Source organism: Lissotriton vulgaris, chromosome 9, assembly GCF_964263255.1.
Source record: "Lissotriton vulgaris chromosome 9, aLisVul1.2, whole genome shotgun sequence".
Classification (NCBI taxonomy): domain Eukaryota; kingdom Metazoa; phylum Chordata; class Amphibia; order Caudata; family Salamandridae; genus Lissotriton; species Lissotriton vulgaris.
Genome location: NC_141697.1, coordinates 61346296 through 61370640, shown reverse-complemented (window position 1 = coordinate 61370640; position 24345 = coordinate 61346296). Strand labels below are relative to the sequence as shown.

The 24345-nt window shown below is 45.0% G+C and overlaps 1 protein-coding gene across 1 annotated transcript in view; it reads left to right on the top strand.

Annotated features, from left to right (window-relative positions):
- Positions 1–5681: 5681 nt before the first annotated feature.
- SCG5 (secretogranin V) overlaps positions 5682–24345 on the top strand; it is a 40619-nt gene continuing 21955 nt past the window's right edge. The window contains exons 1-2 of the mRNA XM_086937029.1: positions 5682–5905; positions 16013–16162. Coding sequence (XP_086793155.1) covers positions 5692–5905; positions 16013–16162 — 364 coding nt within the window. The 5' untranslated portion in view covers positions 5682–5691. The remainder of the gene's footprint in view (positions 5906–16012; positions 16163–24345) is intronic.

The window sequence follows — 24345 nt, the reverse complement described above, 5'->3', positions numbered from 1 at the left end:
AAGAACGTAGTTGGCGGGAGGGGGTGTAGAAGGACAGTCGTGAGTTGAGGCATTCTGGTCCGATGTCGTAGAGTGATTTGTGTGCGTGGGTTAGCAGTCGGAAAGTGATCCTCTTATTGACGGGTAGCCAGTGGAGGTCTTTCAGGTGGCCAGAGATCTGTTCGTTACGCGGGATGTCTAATATGATCCTGGCTGAGGCGTTTTGGATTCGTTGGAGTTTCTTCTGGATTTTAGCGGTAGTACCTGCGTAGAGGGTGTTTCCGTAGTCCAGTCGGCTCGTGACCAGAGCATGGGTGACTGTTTTTCTGGTTTCGGTGGGGATCCAGCTAAATGTTTTTTTGAGCATGCGAAGAATGTTGAAGCAGGATGAGGATACGGCGCTGACTTGTCTGTTCATTGAAAGTGAAGAATCCAGGATAACGCCTAGGTTCCGTGCGTGGTCTGTCGGGATGGGTGCTTTTCCGAGGGATTCCAGCCACCAAGAGTCGTCCCATGCAGAGGGGGATGTACCTAAGATGAGGACTTCTGTTTTATCTGAGTTCAGTTTCAGACGGCTGTGTTTCATCCATTCGGCAACTTCTTTCATTCCTTCGTGTAGGTTGGTTTTGGCGGTGCTGGGGTCATTGGTGAGAGAAAGGATCAGTTGAGTGTCATCCGCGTAGGAGATGATGTTGAGATTGTGTTGGCGAGCGATGGCCGTAAGGGGGCTCATGTATACGTTGAAGAGGGTGGGACTGAGTGAGGATCCTTGTGGTACGCCACAGATGACTTCAGTGGCCTCGGACTTGAATGGTGGAAGGCGGACTCTCTGGGTTCTTCCGGTGAGGAACGAGGTGATCCATTCAAGTGCTTTTCCTTGTATTCCGATGTTTCTGAGGCGTTGTAAAAGGGTGCTGTGGCAGACTGTGTCGAAGGCTGCAGAGAGGTCGAGGAGGATGAGGGCGACTGTGTCTCCATTGTCCAGTAGAGTTCGAATGTCGTCTGTTGCTGCGATGAGGGCGGTCTCAGTGCTGTGTTTTGCTCGGAAGCCAGATTGTGAGGAGTCGAGGGATTTGTTGGCTTCGAGGAAAGCGGCGAGTTGGTTGTTGACAGCTTTCTCGATGACTTTGGCCGGGAAAGGAAGGAGCGATATGGGGCGGTAATTTTTGAGTTCGGTGGGGTCCGCTGTGGGTTTTTTCAGAAGGGCGGTGAGTTCAGCGTGTTTCCAGCTTTCCGGGAAGGTGGCGGAGTTGAAGGAGCAGTTGATGACGTCTCGGAGGTGCGGTGCTATGACGGAGTCTGCTTTGTTGAAGATGTGGTGAGGACATGGGTCTGTGGGGGATCCTGAGTGGATGGAGTTCATCAGGCGGATGGTGTCCTCAGTGGAGATTGGGTTCCAGTCATTGAGGGTGTTCAAGGGGGGAGAATGTTCAGCATATGGTTGGGTGGGTTGATCTCCGGGTTGGTTGTCGAAGCTGTTGTGGATGTCTGCAATTTTGTTGTGGAAGAATAAAGCCAGGGAGTCGCAGAGTGATTGAGAGGGGGTGATGTCATTGGAGTTGGCCGAGGGGTTGGTAAATTCCTTGACGATGTTGAAAAGTTCCTTGCTGTTGTGGGCGTTGTTGTCTAGTCGATCCTTGAATGCTGTTTTCTTGGCCTTTCGGATTAGTTGGTGGTGTGTGTGGGTGGCGTTTTTGAAGGCGTCCTTGGTGCTAGTGGTTGGGTCTTTTTTCCAGGCCTTCTCAAGGGAGCGGCAGAGTTTCTTGGACTTCTTAAGATCATCGTTGAACCATGAGGCCTTCTTGCTGCCAGGTTTGCTTTGATGTTTTTTCAGTGGTGCTAGGATGTCGGCGGTGTTGGATAACCATAGGGTGAAGTTGGTGGCGGCTTGGTCTGGGTTAGAAGAGTGGGCTGGGGTGTTTAGAAGGAGCGATGAGGAGATCTGGTCGATGGTGATTTTGTTCCAGTTTCTTTGCAGAGTTGGTTGGAGGTGGTTGATGGGTTTCGGCTTGTTGTAGGTGAAGTGAACGCAGCTGTGGTCAGTCCAGAGGAGATCCGTAGTGTGGCTGAAGGAGACATGATTGCTGGAGGTGAAGATGGGGTCGAGTGTGTGACCTGCGATGTGGGTGGGGGAAGTGACCAGTTGTTTAAGTCCGAGGTTGGCGAGGTTGTCTAAGAGGGTGGTGGTGTTGCGGTCGTTGTGCTTTTCAAGGTGAAAGTTGAGGTCTCCCAGAAGGATGTAATCTTTGGAGGGGAGCGCGTGTGGAGTGATGAAGTCCGTGATGTCTTCACTGAATTTTGCGCGGGGTCCTGGTGGTCTGTAGAGGAGGGTGCCTCTGAGTGTGGTCTTGGGGTCGATGTGGATCTGGAAGTGAAGGTGTTCAGAGTTGGCGAGGTTGACGTCAGAGCTGGTTGAGATGTGGAGTGATTTTTTATGGACGATAGCGATTCCTCCTCCTGTGTGGCCGGTACGGTCCTTGCGTGTGATCTTATAATCTTCAGGGATGGCAATGGTGATGTCTGGGGCGGAGGAAGCGTTCATCCATGTTTCTGTTAGGAAGGCGACGTCTGGAGAGATGGTGTCTAGTAGATTCCATAGGTCAATGGCGTGTCTGTGGACCGATCGGGTGTTGAGAAGGATGCATTGTAGGTGGTTGGGGTCGGGAATCTGTGGTGTGGTCGTAGCGGAGATGTTGTCGGTGCCGCTGAATTTGCAGGAGTAGCAAGAGAAAGGTCCATGGGTGTGTCCAGGAGCGGCTTGGACGCAGTTGGGGGCGCGACCGGGGTTAAGGGCTAGGAGGGTGGCGGCATCGTAGGTGATGCGGGAGAGCTGGGCAGCGCGAGGGGCAGGGGGTCTGGCGCTGGGCGCGGTCCAGGCGTGGACGGGCGTAGACGGGCTTACCTTTGGCGCACCTTCGGCGCGGTCGCTGCGCGTGAACGCTGCGCGCGGGAAGAACTGTCATATATGGATACATGCTTGACCCCAATTTCACATCCAATTACAGAGTCAAGTACAGCCACAAGGCACAGTTGACCTTGACCAACCACTACAGTGTCCACTTCACCATCTCAGGACCTACCAACACTGGCACCATGACCCCAACTCCACGCACAGAAACTGGAAAAAGATATGCAAAGACCTATTGAACAACGCCCTCAACTCCCACCTCCCAGACAACATTCAACCCAGAACAGTCTGCAAAGAATTTCTCCCAATGGATCTCAGAATGCGCTGACATAATCACCTCTACCAAGCTAGAAAAATCAAAAGGACCTTCCAATAGAGCCAGCTGGTTTACTGCGGAACTGAAATCCACCGAAAGCAACTTCTGGCAACTAGAAAGGATGTGGCGCACCAGCAAAGAAACAGGAGACCATACCACATTCAAGGCAGCACTCAACCGGAACAACCGCTTCCTGAAAGAAACAAAGAAGAATGCACTAGCAGATCACACAGAAGCCAGCACAAACTGCAGCAAAAAACGCTTCACCCCTCCCAAGAACTATGCGACACCCTGGCAGACTTCTTCCACGACACGATCTCAGTCATCAACGAAAAACCTCAAACCCCAACCCCCTACTGCCGGCAGCATCAACCTGCGCACACCCACAAACACAAACCTGAACACTTGCTCTCCCACTGGGACCCTCTCACAACCCAAGCCACAATCTCCATAATTAACTGTGTGCAATCTGGAGCAACCACAAACCCCTGTCCCCACCATGTCTTCAACCTGAGGAGCAAGATGATTGGTGACGAGCTCAAGAAACTCCTGAATACCTTCATCACCTAGGCCTCCTTCCCTGAGGACTGGAAACACGCTGAAGAAAGTCCCCTCCTGAAGAAACCATCCACCGACCCAGCAGTATCAAAGAACTACCAGCCGTCCAGCAAAGGATCTTGAGAAGGCAATCAACCAGCATCTCACCAAATGCCTGGAAACCAACATTCTCCTGGACCCCTCACAATCAGGATTCTGAGCCAACCACAGCACTGAGACAGCCCTGGTCACAGCCACCGATGACATTTGGGAACTCCTAAACTGCGACAAAACAGAAGCCCTCATCCTCCTTTAAGTTGCCTTTTACACTGTCTCCCATCACATCTTGATCAACAGACTCCACTACATCCAGGAAGATGCCCTCAAATGGATCCCCTCCCCTCTCACCTCACTGGAAGAACCCAGAGAATCCGCCTCCCTCGGAACCCAAGAAGATCATCTTAGTCCCTTTGTTCCCCCACTCTTCAACACATACATGGCCCTCCTGGTCAACAACTTCAGATCGCATTGACTCAACATCATCTCCTACGGTGACGACACCCAGCTCATCCTCTCGCTAGGAGAGCCCTCCACCACAAGATCCGACTTCATAGATGTATGATGAACATCACCGACTAGATAAGGACAACTGTCTCAAGCTCAACACAGACAATATGGAAGTCCTCATCTTTGGGAACAACACCTTGCTATTGAATGACGCATGGTGGCCTGTTAAATTCACTCCCGCAACCTCAGCATCATCCTCGACAGCAAGCTATCCACAAAGAAACAGGTAAACACAGTCTCATCTGCCTGCTTCTACACCCTATGCATGGTCCGCAAGATCTGCCAACACCAGAAAGACCATAAAGCAAGCCCTCAACACCAGCAGACTGGACTACAGGAACACGCTCTACGTTGGAATCACCACATGCCTCCTAAAGAGACTACAGATTATACAAAATCCAGCGGTAAGGCTCATCCTCGACCTCCGCAGATGGACCCACATCACACCCCACCTCAAGAAGTTACACTGGCTCCTGATCCAGAAGAGATGCCAGTTCAAGATGTTGACCCATGCATACAAAGCCCTGCACAAAGAATGACCAGAATACATCAACAAATGCATGATCTTCCACCAACGGACCAGACACCTACGATCTGCCTCTCTCTTCCTCGCAGACACCTCACGGATAGGCCGAGCCAACAGCGGAGGATGTTCTTTCTCACACCTGTCAGCCAAAGCTTGGAAGGACCTTCCCCTGCACCTCAGGACTGCCTCATCGCTCAACAATTCAGGAAATGACTCAAGACCTGGCTGTTCGAATGAACATATCACAACACAGCAGCTAGCAACTCCAGCGCCTTGAGACACTCACAGGTGATTTGCCGCACTTTGTAAATGATTGATTGATTAACCTAATAAAAATCAGTACTGACCTTGTTCCTCATGGGAACAGTCCATCCCAAGCCCTGGTCATCTCACCCCTCCAACCCGCCGCCCAACTCTTTTTTAGTTGGAAAATGTGAGAGTCACACCCCTCAACTATCACTGACTAAGCTACGCCCCTGGGTGTCTGTTACTCAATTCAATGATTCTCGCTTTATTAAATTCAAAGAAAGGTGGGGCCGGTTCTGCAGGGACTTGAACCTGTGGCCAGTAGATAGTCCACGGATACTTGAAAGAGGTGTTAATGAGTGTTTGCAGTAGTATTCATACTTGCAACAGTAGTATGCCTATGCATCTGTGACCATAGGCCCTCAGGGTGAGTGAGAATCACACATTTGCATCCTGCCTTGTTGTGACAAGGGCGGTAGTGCCACACGTGTTCCCCCGCACCACACACAACATAAAATTACGCATGTTATCTATATCTGGGCTAATGCTGTCATTTTATTTGTTGTTTGTATTATGATTCATGCTTGTTTGCCATCCTTCCAGGTGGAAACCATGGGACCTCCGATTCTGCAGAGCGCGGCCATTTTGATGGTCCTTGGATCAGCGCTGTGTTCGTCTCACAGTCCCAGGACTCCAGACCGCGTGTCGGAAGCCGATATTCAACATCTGCTCCATGGCGTTATGGAACAGCTGGGAATTGCCAGGCCCCGCGTGGAGTACCCCGCACACCAAGCCATGAACCTGGTGGGACCCCAGAGCATTGAAGGTAGGGGCTACCAATCGATGTTTGTGTGTTTTTGCCTTTTTAACTTCTTTTTGTCAAACTTGGATGAAGTCAAACTATAGCCCTCATCCACTCCCAATAGTACCCCACTAAATATGCAGTTATAGTAGATTGATCCTGTGTCTGTGTGTCAACCTGACACTGAACTTTATGTCACAATGCTGTGTTACTCAAAGTGCAGCAGGGGCGAACAGGTTTTTGAACATGCTTTTAGTACCGACCGCTAATTTTGGTATTATAGAAGGGGCGCAATATTATAGACACAGGAGCAATGGCAAATATGTTAGGAGGCGTAATGATTGGAAGTGGTGCATAGCCAGTGCATCCCCTAGAACTACTCCTGGCAGAGGCACATTGGGGACTGATGGACCCCCCACACATCCCCCCAGCAGGCAGGTACAGTCACATACAGGATATCCCTGCCCCCTTCTAAAACCGAAGATGGGTCAGCTGGATGAAACCACAACTCTGCCTTTCACCGATGCACTCTCTTCAATGCAGGTGTGAACTGTCAGACTTTGCTCCTGTGCTGATGTTTGTCCATTTTCTTTGTGATTGGGCACACTGTTCCTGTCTTTGCCAGAGCACACATAAAAGGAAGGCGTGCTACAGAGAACACGTAGAAAGTTCACCCAATCAGTAATATGGCCATGGTCTTTTTCTTTTGCAGACTATTAAGGTCTAGCACACTACACCAATTGGTTTATTTGAAACTAACAAACATGACATGTCCCAGAAAGCAATAATTGGTTATGTGAAAGCCTAGTGCTGGAAACAGGCTTACTTTATCCTACAATTCTGGCTCCCTGTATTTTAGCTTATCTATGAGTGCTCGGGGGAGGGTGTGAAGGGCGACTAAACTGAAACTGACCATCATTGGTCAGATGATGGCTGTTCATCTTCTGCCTGCAGTTCCTCATTGGTCTGATTGATGCCATCACAGCTGTTGGTCATGTAGATTGTATATAGTTCTGTCATTGGCTAATCATTACTTTTTGGATAATTTTAGCAGGAATATAGAGATCAAATGTTTAAGGATAAGCTAGTAACAAAAAAGTGTCTTAAAAAGGCTTCTTCAGTGCAGGTTTGACAAAAGAAATCTGGTAGCCTCTGTTAGAACCCCATTGCAAAAGGACATAGGTAAACCATAAAGAGATATTTTGATAGGGATGATGCAGAAGGCAACAGCTCATCAGAGTTGTACAGGACAGCTTCATCTTGAAACTTAGCGCCTTGCACAAAAATACATAACCAAAAGCTGAATCTAACTTTTGTTTCCGCACAACCTCCTATGCCAACAAGTAAAGATACATTGCATTCAATGCAGGCAGTCATTGCATTAACACCCAACTCATGCTGCCTACCTGGACCCATTAATAACCCATTTCCTTCAACAAAGTTTGATTAACAGAGTTAACGCCATCAATCCCTAGATCTGAATAGTCAAGCAATCCATTCCAAGCTAAGGCTCCCCTGTGGTTTACCAAGGATTTCACCCGCTTATCCATACAAGGACGTTGCCACGATCGTCTCTTCACTAGAAGCAACTGCCTACAAAGAGAAGATCTTTCCATCTTCTATGATTAAGTCCATGTCACACCCATTCTCAACGTTGGAAACACCATTCCCTGTCCACAGGCACTACTCAACCCTGCTAAAGGCTGGCCCCTTAAAGACAAAGTTATACCCTGACTACCCGTTCAACGATTACCCTCTAACACCCCTGCTCCACTGTTAAAACATTTCAAAGTGGGTCAATCCGTCTCCACTGCAAGTGGACATGCATCACTTCCTTCAAGCATTTCAAGCATTGACAGGAACCACCGTCAAGGATTTTCCTGCCACTGTATTGTAAATTTATTGTTTGGCTCTGTCAAACATGACAGAGCCATAAGAAAAAGTAAAAAATAATGTTTAAAAAAAATAATAAAACAATGCCCTCCTCATCACTGGAGTTATGTCCTATGGCAAAGGTGGCATTTTGCAGTTTTCAATGCCCCTTGCTGCCAGGGTTTTTCTGGTGGTGGCGGGCATGGTAAACTGGCCTGTATGTCCTTTCCTTTAAATTAGGTAGGCAGACATAAAGGCCAACCTCCCACGGCCCTTATTCCATCAGGCCGTTGGTGGGGTGCAACCTCAGTGGGGACAGGGCAGCCTCCACCGTTGTTACACCAAAGGTTCGCTCGATTTAAATCCGCCAGCATATAAATTAGACCATCTAGCACGGATCCTGAGATGCAGCCAAAGATACAGCAAAAAAAGATAATTTGACAAGCTTCCTTGGAGATTTTCTCGTTTATTTGGAAGATCTTCTTGGTTTAATTCACAATTCCTATTTTTTCATTTGAAAATAATAATTTTATACACCATTGTAAACTTTTTGATGTCCGATGCATGTTGCTCTTTTAAGGTTCTAGAGGAGTCTGCCATCTATTAATTTGTCTTTTTTCACCATAGTTTTCCTTAGCATGTCAAACACAAGGACATGATGGACGGAGCGTTGAAACTTTTCAGACACTCACCCCCAGTCACAGATCAGGGTTGAATCCATCATCGTTCGTTAGCTCACTTCGCCGCCCCAGTTCAGACCCAGTCATATCCAAACCAGTCTTGACCCTGTGCCTCATGGGAACAGTCCAGCCCGAACTGCCAAGCCATGTTTTCCCTGGACTGGACACAAGCATCCTGGGACCGGTTTAGGGATAACACCCCTCATAAGCCAGGCTAGCTTGAATCCAGTGGCAAAGTGAGCAAGGGACCCACTTCTGGGCATACCCTGCCAACTTAGGGTGAACAAAGCAAACACAAGGAGATGATGGATGGAGCACTGAAACTTTTTAGACATTCACCCCAGTCACAGGTCTGGGTTGAATACATCATCGTTCTTTAGCTCACTTCGCCACCCCAGTTCAGACCCAGCCATATGCAAATCATTCTTGACCCTGTGCCTCATGGGAACATTCCAGCCTGAACTGCCAAGCCAGGTCTTCCTTTGGACGAGAAACAAGCATCCTGGGAACGGTTTTGGGGTAACACCCCTCATCAGCCAGGCTCAAGGCTTGAGCATGGTGAAGACTGATTTGCATATGGCTGGGTTCCCCTGCTCTCCATGCCACTGGAGTCAAGCTAGCCTGGCTGATGAAGGATGAAACCCCAAAACTGGTCCTAGGATGCTTGTTTCCCATCCAGGGAGGACCTGGGCTGGCAGTTCGGACTGGACTGTTCCCATAGGGAGCAAGGTCAAGACTGATCTGCATGTGGCTGGGTTCAAACTGGAATGGCATGAGGAGCAAACAAATAATAGATTTAGGCCCAGATCTCTGTACTGGGGTGAATGTATGACATTGTTCTGCATTCTGTCCATCAATTATTCTTTTTGCATTTTCCCTAACATGTACCATTCCGTGTGGTGTCTGCTCTGGTGGCACATGAAGAATCTTCTGGGCACTCTTATATGTGCTCAAGACCATCTCGTAAATAGGCCCTTTGGTATCAAAGTAGAATGCCAGCTTCATGTTTGACATTTGCACTGGAGAGTAAGATCGGAAGGAGAGATGGATAGAGCAATGGCAGTGTGAGATCAAGAGAATAAAAAGATATTATTTTCCATTAGTGCGACCAATATATCTGTGTGTACTTGGGAGGAATTTCTGATAGCGCAAAACTGTAACTGAATGTGTCTGTGAGCGAAAGGAGTTAGAGGTTCATCTGCTTTCCCTGTGGGTAGTTCTCAAGTGTCTGGAGCATGAGAACTCCATGGATGGAAGAGGCCTGGACACTCATAAGTATAGGCTGAGATTTAGAAATTGTGGATTCTTATTTTTGACCAAACCCCACTGCGAGCAGAGTGGTGCTCAGAGAAGGCAAGTCTCTCCTTTTACTTGTGGACTGTCATTGTAAAGGCTTGGCAACTAAGAGGGCCAAACTCAGGATGCCAACCTGTTCTAAAATAAACAACACAGACTGGACATCTACTTTTACTATGCCATCCTGTATCTGTATCAACACCTATACCACCTCCTAGAAAAAGCCCTGACAGGTCACTTGAGATACAAAGAGTCTTGGCTAACCACTTGCAGAGCTGCACTACCCAAGCCCTGGAACACCAGTTGTAAACAGTAATACTCACCAAGGATACTCTGTCTACCACTTTGACCATGTCAGTGGTCACGCACACATTACCACTCCTTCACTATGGCCAGACAATTTATCACTGGCCACCAATATGTGGTTTCTGGCTGATTCCCACAGTAATCATAATCATCGGCAATATCATCTAAAATGTTAATTTGCCTAAGAGCAGACAAAGTCTTCTTCTCTGTAAAGTAAACTTTTGTCGGCTCAAAAATCTAGTTAGTCGCTAAAGTCACTCTGAGCCCACATGCACTCATAGGAGTGGTGAGCATTGCTTTGTTTACCACATTAATCCTGCCAGTAGTGAGCATTGCTCTCATACCGTTCTGTGCCTGCATTTCAGAATGTTATATACAGAAATACTGACACATAAATATTGTCCTAAATATCATACAGTAAACTATCACTGACAAAGACTAGCCACATGCACGAGCAAACAGAGTATTTGAGCTCACCCCCTCAAATGTCTCCTGGGCCCAGAAGCAATAGGCTCAAATAGTGTATAACATCCTAAGGACATAGTATGTCCCACAGCTCTACACAAATCCGGTTCAATAATCAGATTAATACAATGTTAATGAAAGTTAGTAAGGTTTGTTAGAAGAAAATTTTCCTAGTGCATCAAGTTCTACATGGCGTAGTTGCCCAACACTTTGTGGAGCCAATATGTCCTCCCTGGAACGGTAAGCCTTTTTCACACATAGACTAAAACCAGTGTACTTGTTACAAGCATTAGGGGGATCACTATTGGATGATTCCTGTTCATTATTGATGGGATCCAAATTACCTCTGTCCAGTAACTATGTGCTTTCACACAGCTCCACCACACATGTCAGAAGGTAAACAACGTTTACCACAAAACTTTTTCCTCTCAGGGAATCACAACGCGGTCATTACAACGACCGCGTTGTGATTCTGCATATCATTACTCGGAACAACGACTTGCGTAGGTGGGGCGAGGTGTTGGATTTAAAATCCAACACCTTCCCTAGTGTCCGCACATACTGGAGTTAGAATAGTAAATTATACTATTCCAACATCCTGCGCCCCCCTCCGCAAGTTGTTGTTCCGACTTGCGGAGTAATGGTATGCGGAATCACAACGCGGTCGTTGTAACGACCACGTTGCGATTCCTGTGCTAGACTTTTGCCAGGTTGCAACATGGATGTCCCTTCAAACCTTGACAAAGCACTATTGTCTGGATAGTCAGTTTTGCAGAGAAAAGGCCTTTTGCCCTCTTGGTCCTCTTTCTGGTTTGAGTCCATTCACAGACCCACCTCCAAACTGGTACTGCTCTGGCATGTATTGAAAAGGAGAGGAAACTGTGGCTACAAGTCTCCATCAGAGTAACAAACTAGTTACCATTGATAACACTCTTTCTAGTAGAGACTCTATCTAGCTGCAGATTCCTCACTGACCCTCCCATCCTCGCTGTTCTGTGATTGGACACTCCCCATTAATAAGATCCAAAGTCTAGGAATCTGAACACTGGTTACAACCAATTTGCTTTTGGGGATCTGCGTCTATGAGTACTGACAATCTCAAAAGCAACTGGAGTGGCGCCTATATAGACTCTGCATGTCATTGTTGGTGAGGAATGGTGTCAGTGTGGCACAGCACCACCTACCCGCGTGCAGAGGTACTGCTGAAAAAGTTTCCAGATCCAGTCTAACGCTTGGGGAATATTCAAAAGATGAGGAATCTGCAATTTTAGTGTACCAGAAAGAATATTACCAAAGGTAAGTAACTTTTTCATCTAGATCATCAAATATTTTCATTGCCAATATTCATCCCTTCCTATCCATCCATGAGCCAGGTTTCTTAGTTTGGTTTATGTAAAAGCATCAAAACTGACTTGGATTCGTTGACTTTCAGACATCCCACTGTCCAATGGTTCTTAGTCACCTCGAATACCCCTGGTTCAGAATGGGGGGCATCAGATGAGAAATGCAATGTCACCCCTATCTTGTGTCCTATATTAAATTGAATCTTTCTAATCAGCCCCCATTCACTTGTAGTCCACCTGTTGGGAGCTTTAAACAGCATCTTCTGAGTGTGCATCAGGATCTCGTCTCATAATTTTCAGTTTGAAAACATGAAGAACCATTCCTCACCATTACATATATTTTTGGCATCAACAGATGCCATTGTATCTCTTTACACGAGATGTATCAAATTCACCGTCTTGTGAATATCATTGGCGTCTAGCCGTTTCTAAAAAAGACCACTAGTTCTCTGCCTATAATTTTGGGCAGAAGTTTATCCAGTCTGTTTGCCAGTTATTTTGCCAAGTTTTACACACCAGTGTTAAGGAATGAAATCGTGGAAGAGGGCCTCCCTCTGAACACTATTAAAAATATCTATATCTAAAATATCTTTCTCTGCAAGCAGGGCGCAAACTGGTTTACTGACAATCCATCATACATTCCACCCTGGGTGTTGATAGAAAAGTCCCTGATACAGAACATCCCACTCATCGCAATAGCTACGATGGATACCTCCCACCTACCATACTCTAGAAACATCATACAGAACACCAAAAGAGCCATCCTACGTCTAGATTCTCAACTCGAGATCAAAATAAAACGTACCCACTTATCGTCACTTTGGTATAATCAAGCACTCAAAATTGATGGTTCCTCATTCTACTGGCCAGACTGGTCATGCAAAGGCATTAACCTAGTGCAAGACTTTTGTGAAAACCCTCCCCGCTGCCATTCTCAACCGTGCAAAACCGGTTCAATCTTACTAACTTGGATTTTTACAAATTCCTTCAGCTTAAAGTGGGGCTTACGAAAATAAACCTATTGGGTTCCCGCCCCTCTATCGCTGCCCTCTGTTCACCTATCCAAGGTAGGAGTAGACACCTAATGTCACACATATATAAAATCCTCATGCCGAACCAAAGCAAATCTTTATCTCGTAACCAACAGAAATGGGAATCTGAACCTACCAAAATAAACATTGCCTTTAACTGGTCCACCATTAACAAATCCCCCTTTTCACATAAAATCTCACCAATATTATCACGAACTAAATTCATGCTAATTAACAGGACTTACTGGACTCACGCAAAACTCTTCAAGGTCGGTCTTACTAAAAACCCCACCTGCTGGTGCTGCGACAAACACAAGGGCTCCCTTGTACACATGCTATTCAGCTGCCCACTCCTTCAAACCTATTGGACTAAGGTTTTTGATTACATCGCTTACACATTAAAGATTCTCCCATAAGAGAGTTCTCATACGTCTTACTGGGCCCTTTGGATCCCCAACTCAGAAGCAACAATGACCGGTTCCTCCTGGATTTAATGCTCACTCTAGCTTGCAAACTAATCGTATCCAACTGGAAAAACTACATAGCGGTCTCCTTCGCCAAATGGCAGGTATGGCTCTCGTTCCTGAGGACTGCTGACAGCATTGCTCCCCAAATTTCCCCATAGGGGCTCTCGACACTCAATTTAGCAGACACTAGATACAAGGAGCTTTACTTACAAACCACCATGAACCATTGTATGGCTTCTGCTCCTCAATATCTCCTTATGATGTGTATACTCCTTCAGCACATCTCCATGCCCCTTGTCGCTAGACCACACAAACTCTATCACTAACACCCCCGCATACTTGTGAGACAAATCCTTTCTATTCACCGTGTGCATTCTGTAGGGTCATAGTTGACATGGTGTATACCTCTGCCTATTTTTAGTCTACACGTCCCTAATCATCAAGAGTATAACGCTGCTGTTAGGTAAGCATGGTATACAATCGGTATACATGATTCTACAGCTAAAACCATATGTAATATAAGATCAGAAGATCAGATTATGCTGTCAGGATATGCATCCTATATGTTCTAGAATTATGTGTCTATGCTTTATATTCAATGCATTATACTGTTCACTCAATTTTTGCAGAATATCAACTGATTCATCATCTTATGCACAGCCTACACCCTCTCCCTATGCTGTATCCATCCTTTCAGGCTGTGTATTTATTTTGTTTACCACTGTCTACCTCTGTCTGTAAAAGTTGAATAAAATACTTTGAACTAAAAAAATTAAAAATATATCTTCTAATCGAGGCCACAAAATGCTTCCAAAACTCTGTACAGATTGAAGGTAAATCCATTCTCACTGTGACTTACCAACCAGCATTCTTTTACTCCCTTTGAAACCTTTTTCTTCCCAGCTTATACTTTGCTATTAAGACTCTGCTTTTGACATATCACTTTTATTTCGCTAGCACAAAGTTTACTATAGTAGGCGTGGAGTTGGCCTACTGTATTCCTTTTTCTAGTCTGGATACACATTTGTTTGTCCACTATTTGTGTGTACTGTTCAGTCATATTGCTACATCACGGGTTAGCATCTAAAATAGTCAATTCTTTCAGCTAGTGTTTTTGTTTAGCGACCCTCAATTTACTCACTGCGTCGTCCGTGAATAGTGCTTGAGTTCGACCCTGTAGTTCTGCAGGTATCTGATCCCTCAGATTGTCTGCCTGCCACACCTCTACTCCTAAAATCCCCTTCCCCCAGCACCCCCAGCATCCTCAGTCTTCTGGCAGCCCTCTGTGCCACCAAAACTCCCCTCAGTGTTTCGTTAAAGCTCTCCTAGAGGTGATTTGTGTCACTTGTCCGCTGCTGTGTTCAGACACGTGACATATTGGGTTGAATCCCCCCTTGTAGCACTCTGTCCTGTAAGATGGGGTTGTTGCATATCAAGCCCTTCTCATATATGTGCCAAGTCCAGGCTTCTATAGACATTATGTCCACATCAGGTCTGGCCAAGGTACAGAAGCTTATCTGCCCATGTAATGTAGGCATAGCCCATGTGAGGACGTTATAGTTAATTCTGGCAAAACCATCTTGTGCAAGAATGACCTGATAGACGTTCCTCCCCTAAACTTTAACTCTTTGATAGTGGGATAATTCACAGGTTTTGCATAGAGATCACCCAACTTATGAGAAACTAGTTGGTGGGGGAGTTAGACCTTCGACATTGAGGATACCTCATTTCATACCATCTTTAGAATCACCTCCCATCTTCTCTTTACCAAGATACCCATCTTTGTGTCACCACTTCCCGCACATTAGCCTGATCAGAGACCCACTTCTACCACCCACTCAGACACCACCAGCCCATCAACATGAGAAAGAAAAGAGGAGGATTTAAATAGAAGAGGCAAGAAAAGTAGGAGGAAAGTGAAAGACCAGCGTTTACACAAACATCTTCACTATACCCAAAAACAGAAAAATCCCTCACACTGTTTGAAGAATGGATATCACAGAAGTTGCATTGTGTCACACGACATAATATAGAACGGCATTTGACTGCAGTGTTAAATCCTCACTTTCTAGACCATTAAGGGTTTTGAAACCCACACTTTGACCATGAGTTACAGCACTATAGGGGTCTCCCCGCACCTTGCACCTTATTTCCCTGTTCACAGCATCACCAGCGCTGGGCGAGGTCCTGTTCCAATTCTGAGACTCTTGCATCCATGTGGGGTCACCCATGCCTTCCCTCTGTTTGGCCTCTTCTAGACTGATCTTCTGACTGCAAACTCTTTCTTCTTTCTTCTGCTCCATTGAGTGCATTTCCTATCCTGTAATCGAGCCCGTTGCTTGTGCTCGCATCAGTCGGAATTCATCCGATGGGCTTCCGATGTACATTGGGTAGAGTGACCCCCATATCTTTGCCTGAGTGCCACTCGATCTTGAAAGGGCAAATGAACAGAATGTACAAAATCAATCCACGCACTATCATTACTCTGGTTTCTCTGTTCATCTTTTTTCCAACAGCTCAGCTTGTTTGACTTAATTATTAATGGAAGTTGAATATATGAATGTTGGTTGAGTTTCATCCAGATTCCTATTTGAAGGTGGCATGTGGTGCACCTCTGCTGGGGTCCTAATGAACTCTTGGCTCATGACCCAAGTCTTGCTCTCCTCTGCAGGTGGTGCCCAGGAAGGCCTGCAACACTTGGGACCTTATGGGAACATCCCAAACATCGTGGCCGAGCTGACAGGCGACAATATCCCCAAGGACTTCAGTGAGGACCAGGGTTATCCGGATCCACCAAACCCCTGCCCACTCGGGAAGACAGGTAACCCACGTCTGTTACAGCTGCCAGGGTGTGATCAATTTACAAGGTCACAAGTTAATTAACACAGAGGTTGAAACTGAGAAAAATCCAAACTTTAAGACTTTCGGTATTCACAGAAGGCATTTAGGAGTCCTAAAGTTAGGACTCCTAACTTCTGTGAACACCAAAATGAGTGAGTGCCTTTTGTGAATACCAAAATGAGTAAGGGGCATATGTATCAAAATCAGTTTTTGCGATTCTCAAATAGCGATTTTTTGAGAATCGCAAACGGGATGTATTTAAAAAATCGCAAATAATTTGCGATTTCTTGGTATTCCTTAATTGCGATTAGCAAATTGCGAAATCGCAATCATGGAAAACCTTCCCATTCATTCCTACGGGCCAAGTGGCCCATAGGAATGAATGGGAAGTCATTCTCAATTTGCGATTCACAATTTGAGAATCGCAAATTGAGAATAATTTCAAGGGTGTCCTAAGGACACCCTGTTCACCCCTGAAATGAGCATGTGTGCACATATGGCGCACATACATGCCCTAAGGACATGTATGTGCGCCACAAGGCACCTTGAAAAATGCCAAAATGTGAAAGAAATCGCAAATTACCACCAACTTGAAGTTGGTGGCAATTTGCGATTTCTTAAGGAGAAATCGCAGAACTTGGGTGCTTGTTACATAGCATTTAAGGAATCGCAATTTGCGATTCATTAAATGCTTACGCAAAATTGAGAATTGCAAAATTAGCGATTCCTCAAAAATGTAATGAGAAAATGTCTCGTACATCCGGTTTTGCGATTTCTTTATTTGCAAACACAGTTTTATTGTGAATCGCAGCATTTGCGAATAAAAAATCTTTTCATACATATGCCCCTAAGTGCCTTCTGTGAATACCAAAATGTAGGATTTTGTCTTAAGTTAGTTCTGTGAATCGGGCCCCTGCAGTGGATGTTGCCCAACAACTAAGTTATCATTACAAAGTTCCTCGAAAAGTCACAGCCCAGTCACAGCCCAGTCACAACCTTGCTTGTTTATTGAAGGTTTGCTCAATGAATTTGAATCAGGCTTCAGAATGAGGCATGGGTGTTCCCAAGAGATGAGCAGCCTGACGCCCTGCAGAGGTCCTATGCTTCAGCAACATAATTTCTAACAAGTTCATTCAGTTTTAAGGAAATGATTAAAATGGCAAAAGCCTGCTTAGAAACGCCAAGTTTGCACCTTCAAGGATTCCAAGAAGGATTGATTGTTTACTATAACCCACTATCAATGTAAAAATGATGTTGTCAGACAAAGACACATATGTCTCAAAGAGACCTTCCGGGCAGGCTCAGATTCATAGTATATAATGCATGTTTGTTCTGCTATAAATTGTATTTATGTATGTTTGTGACTCATACAGCACAAATCTAGTGCAAAGTAATGGAAAGCTGTACAAAGGTAGGGGTGGGGAATTGTATATGCTAGAGGGTGCAGCAGGGCAAGGGGCTTACCTGTGAGAGCCCATCACCCAGAGGGTTGCACAGGTGTGTGGAAAAACAGCCAATCTCTAATGAATACCCTGGCTGTTTGGAGCAAGATACCTCTAATTCCCAATATCATTAGTTACCAAAATAAAGAGGCAGGTGCTGGAAACTGGAAAGCAAGAACAGGTTTATAACTCCAGAGGAGAACACGTCAGGTCTGACACAAGGAATGTCTTCAGGAGGTGTTCTAACGACTTCTCCACTGCTCCCCTTTTTATACAATTTACAGTAACTTTATTGGTTGTCAAACATCCTAGGAATACCCGCACCAGCAGGTTCTCACAGAGTCCCAACAGTTTATCGTCCCCCACCTGGATCTTAATTAGTGATTGATATCTCGCAGCTGGACATTCCGACAGGATCTGTAGATGAGGGGATCGGTCAGATCTAAGGTTTATGAAAGCGATAAGATCAAGCATTTCTGTTCGGGCAACAAGTCCTGCTGTCTGGGGGCAATAAACTACATCCGCAAGGCGTGGTTTACAGCCTGGGACTGGATCGAGTGGCCAGGTGCAGTTGGGGGTTATCAGAAGGGCCTGCTCGAGTGTGGAGGATGAATGGACAAACGTGTTTAGGGCGGGAAGTGGCTCCGGGGTCTTGTCACGAGGACAAGGTTTTATGACCTTAGTGCATTTGGCCTTGCTGAATCAGGGCACCGGGGATGGTTGCGAGGCCAGGCTGAATCGTAGGTGACTTGCAAAGCTCGAGATGGTCGCGGCACCTGAAATGAATGCCGTTTACGTGCGGACAGTGGCTCTTGTTAGGCAAGATGGAGCCGGTGATGTTCACGTTTGTAAACTACGATTTAACAGGTGTTGCTTGAAGAAGAGGGTTTTCAGTTCCTTCCTTAAGAGCAATAGGTAGGATACTTAAAGCATTTGGTTAGAGACAGGGTTCCAGATCCTAGGAACATGGCAAGAGCAGCTTTGGTGTCCTCTCATCTCCCTCCAGCATTTGTATTTTATCTTTAGCCTGATGAGGTTGCTGCTGTGAGTGTCACACAACCCACCAGAGGTATGGATGTTGCGTTATGGATATGGTGGTGTGCTCAAGTTTACTATGTGGTAGGTGATGCTGCTGACTTGGAAGGGAATATGTGCCACTAGAGGAAGCTACTGGAATTCTTCGACGGTGGTTGAGATTCTACCAAACCCAATGAGGTCCTTGATCTATTGGGCAGCAGCGTGAAGGTGATCTTCATGTGATCAGAAGAGATTTGAGGATGCTGGTGAACAGCGGGTTGCCTCCATCCAATTGAGATAGGACATGGGTTTGGACAGATATTCTCATGTCTTCTTCAAGCAGAAAAGTTTTCACTTTGCAGATCTTAGGTTATTGGCAGGTGGTCTGTGTCATTCTTCAGAAGCTGAGGTTGGCACCTCCTGCTCACTTCTTTCATTGCACATTGTAAGCCTCATTGACTCATTTACTCTGCACATGTGCTAATTACTCCAAGTTGTAAGAGCCTACATTGAACTATGATAGAAATAATCCTTAACGGGGCAAAAAATGCAGGAGACGAAATAGACAATGTAAAACTTTACTACGGTGCTAAACCACCATCTGGGATTTAGAATTCAGTGGGGATTTATAATACTGTGCCTGTTTTGCCCTGGGCAATGTGGCCTATGAAGCTACTGCCATATCACACACGTATTGGCTTAACACTCCTCTCCTCCCTGGCACAAAAATACTTGTCCTCCATTTGGCAATTACAGGTCCCTGTAATCCACACGTTGCTTCACTAAAGTATGGCCACACTGATTCAGTGCTTAGAATGTGTTAAAACAACATTATAGTAACATAGCAGGTCATTCGTTTTACAGGACCATTTAGAACTATACATTTCTCACATTTGAAGAAGGGACCAATAGGGTCTTTTACATATTTTTTTATTCAAATGTATGAAACATTAAATTATTTTATTTATTGTCCTCTGCCTTTTGGGCTGGGTTTGCTCTGTAGAAATAACACACACATAAATTCATATGTTAATGGATAGATACACATGTGAGCTTGTAGAGGTAACCACATAATCTGCCACCAAACAAGGGTGATGCGATTGAATATATTAGATCCCAATATCTGTCTGACTGCAGATTGAAGAACTGTCCACCTAGGACTGGGAATGTGTGAGTAAGTGTCTCTTTTTGCGTGGTCGCCCTGATTTTTTGCTGACAGGTATTGCTTATATTCAAACTCTGCAATACTAGGGCATTACTGTCCATGCCCCAGTATGTGTGTTCTGACTCCTGACCCGTGGTAAAATTGACTAACTCCTAAATGGCCTACTTAACTTTCCAGTAAGGCCATAGTATGTGATATGGGAAAATACATCAATAGCATTCAAAAGTTAAATGTCAACTGTGGACTACAGCACTTGTTGAGCCATCATCCCTAGGCTGACATACAAAACATAGCCTCAGACCTACCTGTATAGTGTGACTCCTGCAGCTTTTAAACCTGATGGCAAAACTGTAAAAATAACCCTTTTTGACAGGAAAAAACCCTAATTTTAAATATAAAGTAAGTCACCCCTAAAAAGGCATTGTAGACCACATGGTACAGTGCCTAGCATTTAAATGTTGAACACGTATGAATTTAATGTTGGCATATACCTACAGTTACTAGTACCCAAAAGCTGTTATCACTGTGAAGGGCTAAAGCTGTCCTTTGAGAAAAATCAAAGTTCATTGTGACATCAAAATTCTGATATCTCTGGTTGGAACAAAGTACTGAAATAATTCAAACACTATTTTTAATGTTCATTAAAAATTCAATTCAGTGGATTTGTTAGACTTGAACCTCCAGTGGCTAATGAGCATTAGCTATCCAGGAGCTGGCCTGTCCGAGCTTCTCTTTTTAATGAGGTGTGGAAACTGCTCTCATAGCTGAAACAATGGCATGGACCTTTTGGCAAGAAGATCTGATTGTGAGATATGTGACACACATGAAGGCAGGAAAGGCATCTGCCGAGGGTTTATTAATAGGTATGTGGAAAGGGAGACCTGGGGAAGAGAAGACTTTTTTCTATTGCTAGTTTAATATCAGTGCAGTGGGACAGTACGCTAGACCTTATGCCAGTTTGGTGTACCTGAGGAGAAAGGGACTGCTCATTTCCCTAAACACACCCCTGGCTGGCAAACAAGCCATCTCCAAGGGCAAAAAGGTTCTGTCATCTAGGATTTTATTTGCAATGTTGCACTGTCAGATAGTTTGCATTAAGGAAAACAGGTTGTACTTGAAAAATTAGAAGGTTTGCCCTTGGGAACTTTTTCCTCATTGATAAGGGAGGGAATGGCTATCATCCCACCCACTCGTTGATGAATCCAACAAAAGTGACATTACACCCACAGCTTATCAGACCACTGATGGAAGAACGGAAGTGGGCTGGACCGGTTGTTTCAATTGTGTGGGAACCAGAATGGCTGGACCAACTCCAACTTGTACTGAGATCTAAGAACTGCAATTCAGAGGTTAGTAGGCTGACCTCCTGTGTGGCTACAGAGGCAAAACAAGCTGCAAAAGGCAATTTTCCCGAAGTACCCAACTGATGATCAGCAACAGGACCTGAACTGGACCCTGCTGGTGATCTTCTCTTGAGTTAGACTTGGCTTCTGAGTGCTGTCCCTGAGAGGCCTTGGAGCCCAAGAAGTGATCAATATGAACTGCTCCAGTAACTCTGAAATCTTGGGACTTGGAAACTGTTTGGTCTTCCTAGACCTCTTCAGCATCCCCTATTTCAAAGGGTCTTCACCGGATACAGCTTAAAGCTTGGCCTACTGGAGGGTGTTGAGCTGCATAAAAAGGACTAGGAGTCTAATTTAGAGTGTGGCAGTGTACTGTGTCATGTTTAGAGGCGAGCAGACCTTAAGTATCCCATTGAAGGTGCCCCTGTTGGCTTGCTAATGGAATTCTTCCTCTGAAGGCCAAGGGCATTAGGGTTTTTCAGAAGAAGGACATTACACCATCTGCAATATTTAGGGTGGATGGTGTAATCCATTTATTCCTGTCCATCATTCCCCAGGAAAGACATGGCAATTAGGGGCAGGAAAAAAATCAATAATGACCCCAACAGACTGGGAGAAAATTCTCAGAGGTCATTCGTTTTTTGTTCTTCAAAAACAAACTCTTGCTTTAGAAGGTTTTTGCTTTTTGAAAAACAAACGTCAATAGTATGGTGTGTGGCTGTCAAAACTGATGGTGGCTTAACACCAACTTTCAGTACATTGAAAGGAACTGCTATGCTAGTGGTTCCTTTCAGTATACAGAGATGATCGACCAACAGTCATTCTGGCAGCGGAGGCACCTCGGGATGGTGGAGGTGATGTCCTCCACATCCCAACGCCCAACGGACACTACTCGGTCACCAAATTTTAAAACAGGCCCTAAATCTGAAGGTAGAAATCTTGGCCGGGCAAAGGTGTGAAAAGTATCCACCCGGCACGAGGATTTGGGCGACCTCAAAATTTGAATTTGCCCCATTCTGAGCTTTTCCTATCAAAACGAATGCCAAACCACACAAACGCATCCAACTTCGAGAAGACTCCAATAAATACAATCTGTAAACTTGCCCCACTGGAGGATTTTGACTTTCAATTCAGACACCAAGAGCCTGATTTAGAGGTTGACAAAAGAAGTATGGCACAGAGGGTGGCAGAGGACTTTATATCCTCCAACCAACCTTAGAGTTCACTGCCCTTCCTGTGCTGAACTCTATGGTGTGAACTGCCATCACAGAGGTTCTTACAAAGCCATTTAGTATGGTGGCTGTCTGTCTTTGGTGACAGATGCTTACATGAAACTTTATTACGTTTTTGCTTTTCCAAAAGCAAACTCCCAAAGCGGGAGTTTGTTTTTTGAAAAGTAAAAACTAATGACCCCAACACCATTGGAGTGTTTCCCCATGTCATGGGGTTCATTTTTTAATTTTTACTATACCACACCACCAGGATAAGGAATGGTAAAAAAAAGCCACAAGACTTTCCTCTGTAAATAGGATGGGTGGTCATATGACTTACCTCCAATGGCCAGTACTCCCTCAAGCCATTGGAGGAATGTTTACTCTGAAGGAGGACATTTTACACCATCAGCCTAAATCTGGCGGTCTGCCCAACTCAAAATCAAGCAGTTAGACTGAGAGGGTACTCCATCGTCGTAGCCCTACGTCAGAAGATTTTGGACCAAGGCGAACCCACTTGGTGTATCCGACCCAGGCTCCATCATGGTCAGCCTGAAATAGAGCCTATGTCCCAGTCAGCCGCAAACAGTGTCCACTGTGGTGCTTTAGGTTTCCCTGGTGATTTTTACCTTACATCTTTAGAAATTCAGATCTCAAGTTATACTTATTGGACTTTATTTTCATTTTGGTGTCATTGTACAAATTTTCCTCTAGTTTACTAAATTGGTTGTGGGTTTTTTATTGTGTTGTGTTTCAACTTATTAACAGTTTTGTTACTGGTAAATACTTTACACATTTCCCTAAATTAAGCCTGTCTGTTATGCGCTGTAGCTACCAGGGAGTCGAGCCCAGGTTTAAGTTATTGAATCTCTGTTTTACACTAATAAGGTTGTGGCCTTATTCCTTGTGGTGGACTCCTATCCACCTCAATTGTTTAGCCATTTTCTTACTGAAAGGATTTGGGAAGACTGATACAAGTGTGCAATATCATCACTTTGTGCGCAAAATTAGGTAAATGATTCTGCGTACTTGGCTCATTTTGGGGAAACTATTCCTACTGAAAGTGTTTTTGCAAGGGAATTTTCCTTTAAGAAAATAGCATTTTGAGGGGGTATTTTCCCACTAAAAGTACAGTTTGGTGTGATTTTCCCCTTTAGAACATACTTTAGGCTGATATTTTCAACCAGATAAAAAAAACCTGCAAAATCCATGGTTAAAAAAACGTATTGAAATTTGAGTAGGCGCAATGACAAATTTCTTCTCCGCCAGAGACTTTCAAGAAGTGCATTTGTCATTTAAAAACTAGTGTTCCATATAGTTTTTGATTTTGAAAGTCAAGTAAGAGTAGCACTATGTAAAAATCCAGGAAAGTCTTTGAGGAACATCGGTTACAAGCTGATGGGCCTTCTTCAGAATTTTTTAAGACCATTCCTCCAGAAGGGATAAGTATGTTGTATGTTCTGTGAATTCTTCAAGGACATGATCATTTTGTCCCTGGTGTGCAGTTGCTAATCCCAGGCTTAATCCAAATTTTAGGGTTCCTCTTCCTCGGATATTAAAAAAGCACAGGAAATGGGAGCACTATACAGAATCAGGCCACAAAACACTTCAAGTTTTGATGAGTCCTAAACACTTGATGGAAAGTATGTGCCAAAACGAATTCTCTTTGACTGCTGAGGAGATAATCAAGATGACTTTTGATTAAAACAAAACCCACTTGTGATTGGTTAAATGGTTGCCAATCCGAATAGGTCCCTGGGCTAGGGCATCACCATCTGTGGAAGTATGGACAATCACATTAAAAGCAGTATTCCTTTTTCGTGCCCTTGAATCCACCCCATTATCCCATTGGACTGTGGTTGTCACTTTTGTTTTGCAGTTTTAACAAAATAAATCTTTTCTGCAGATTGCTAGCTCTTGCTCTATCTGCACCCACGCGGTCTCATTCGCCCACCACTACTCCAGAGGACCTTGTAAAGAAGGTT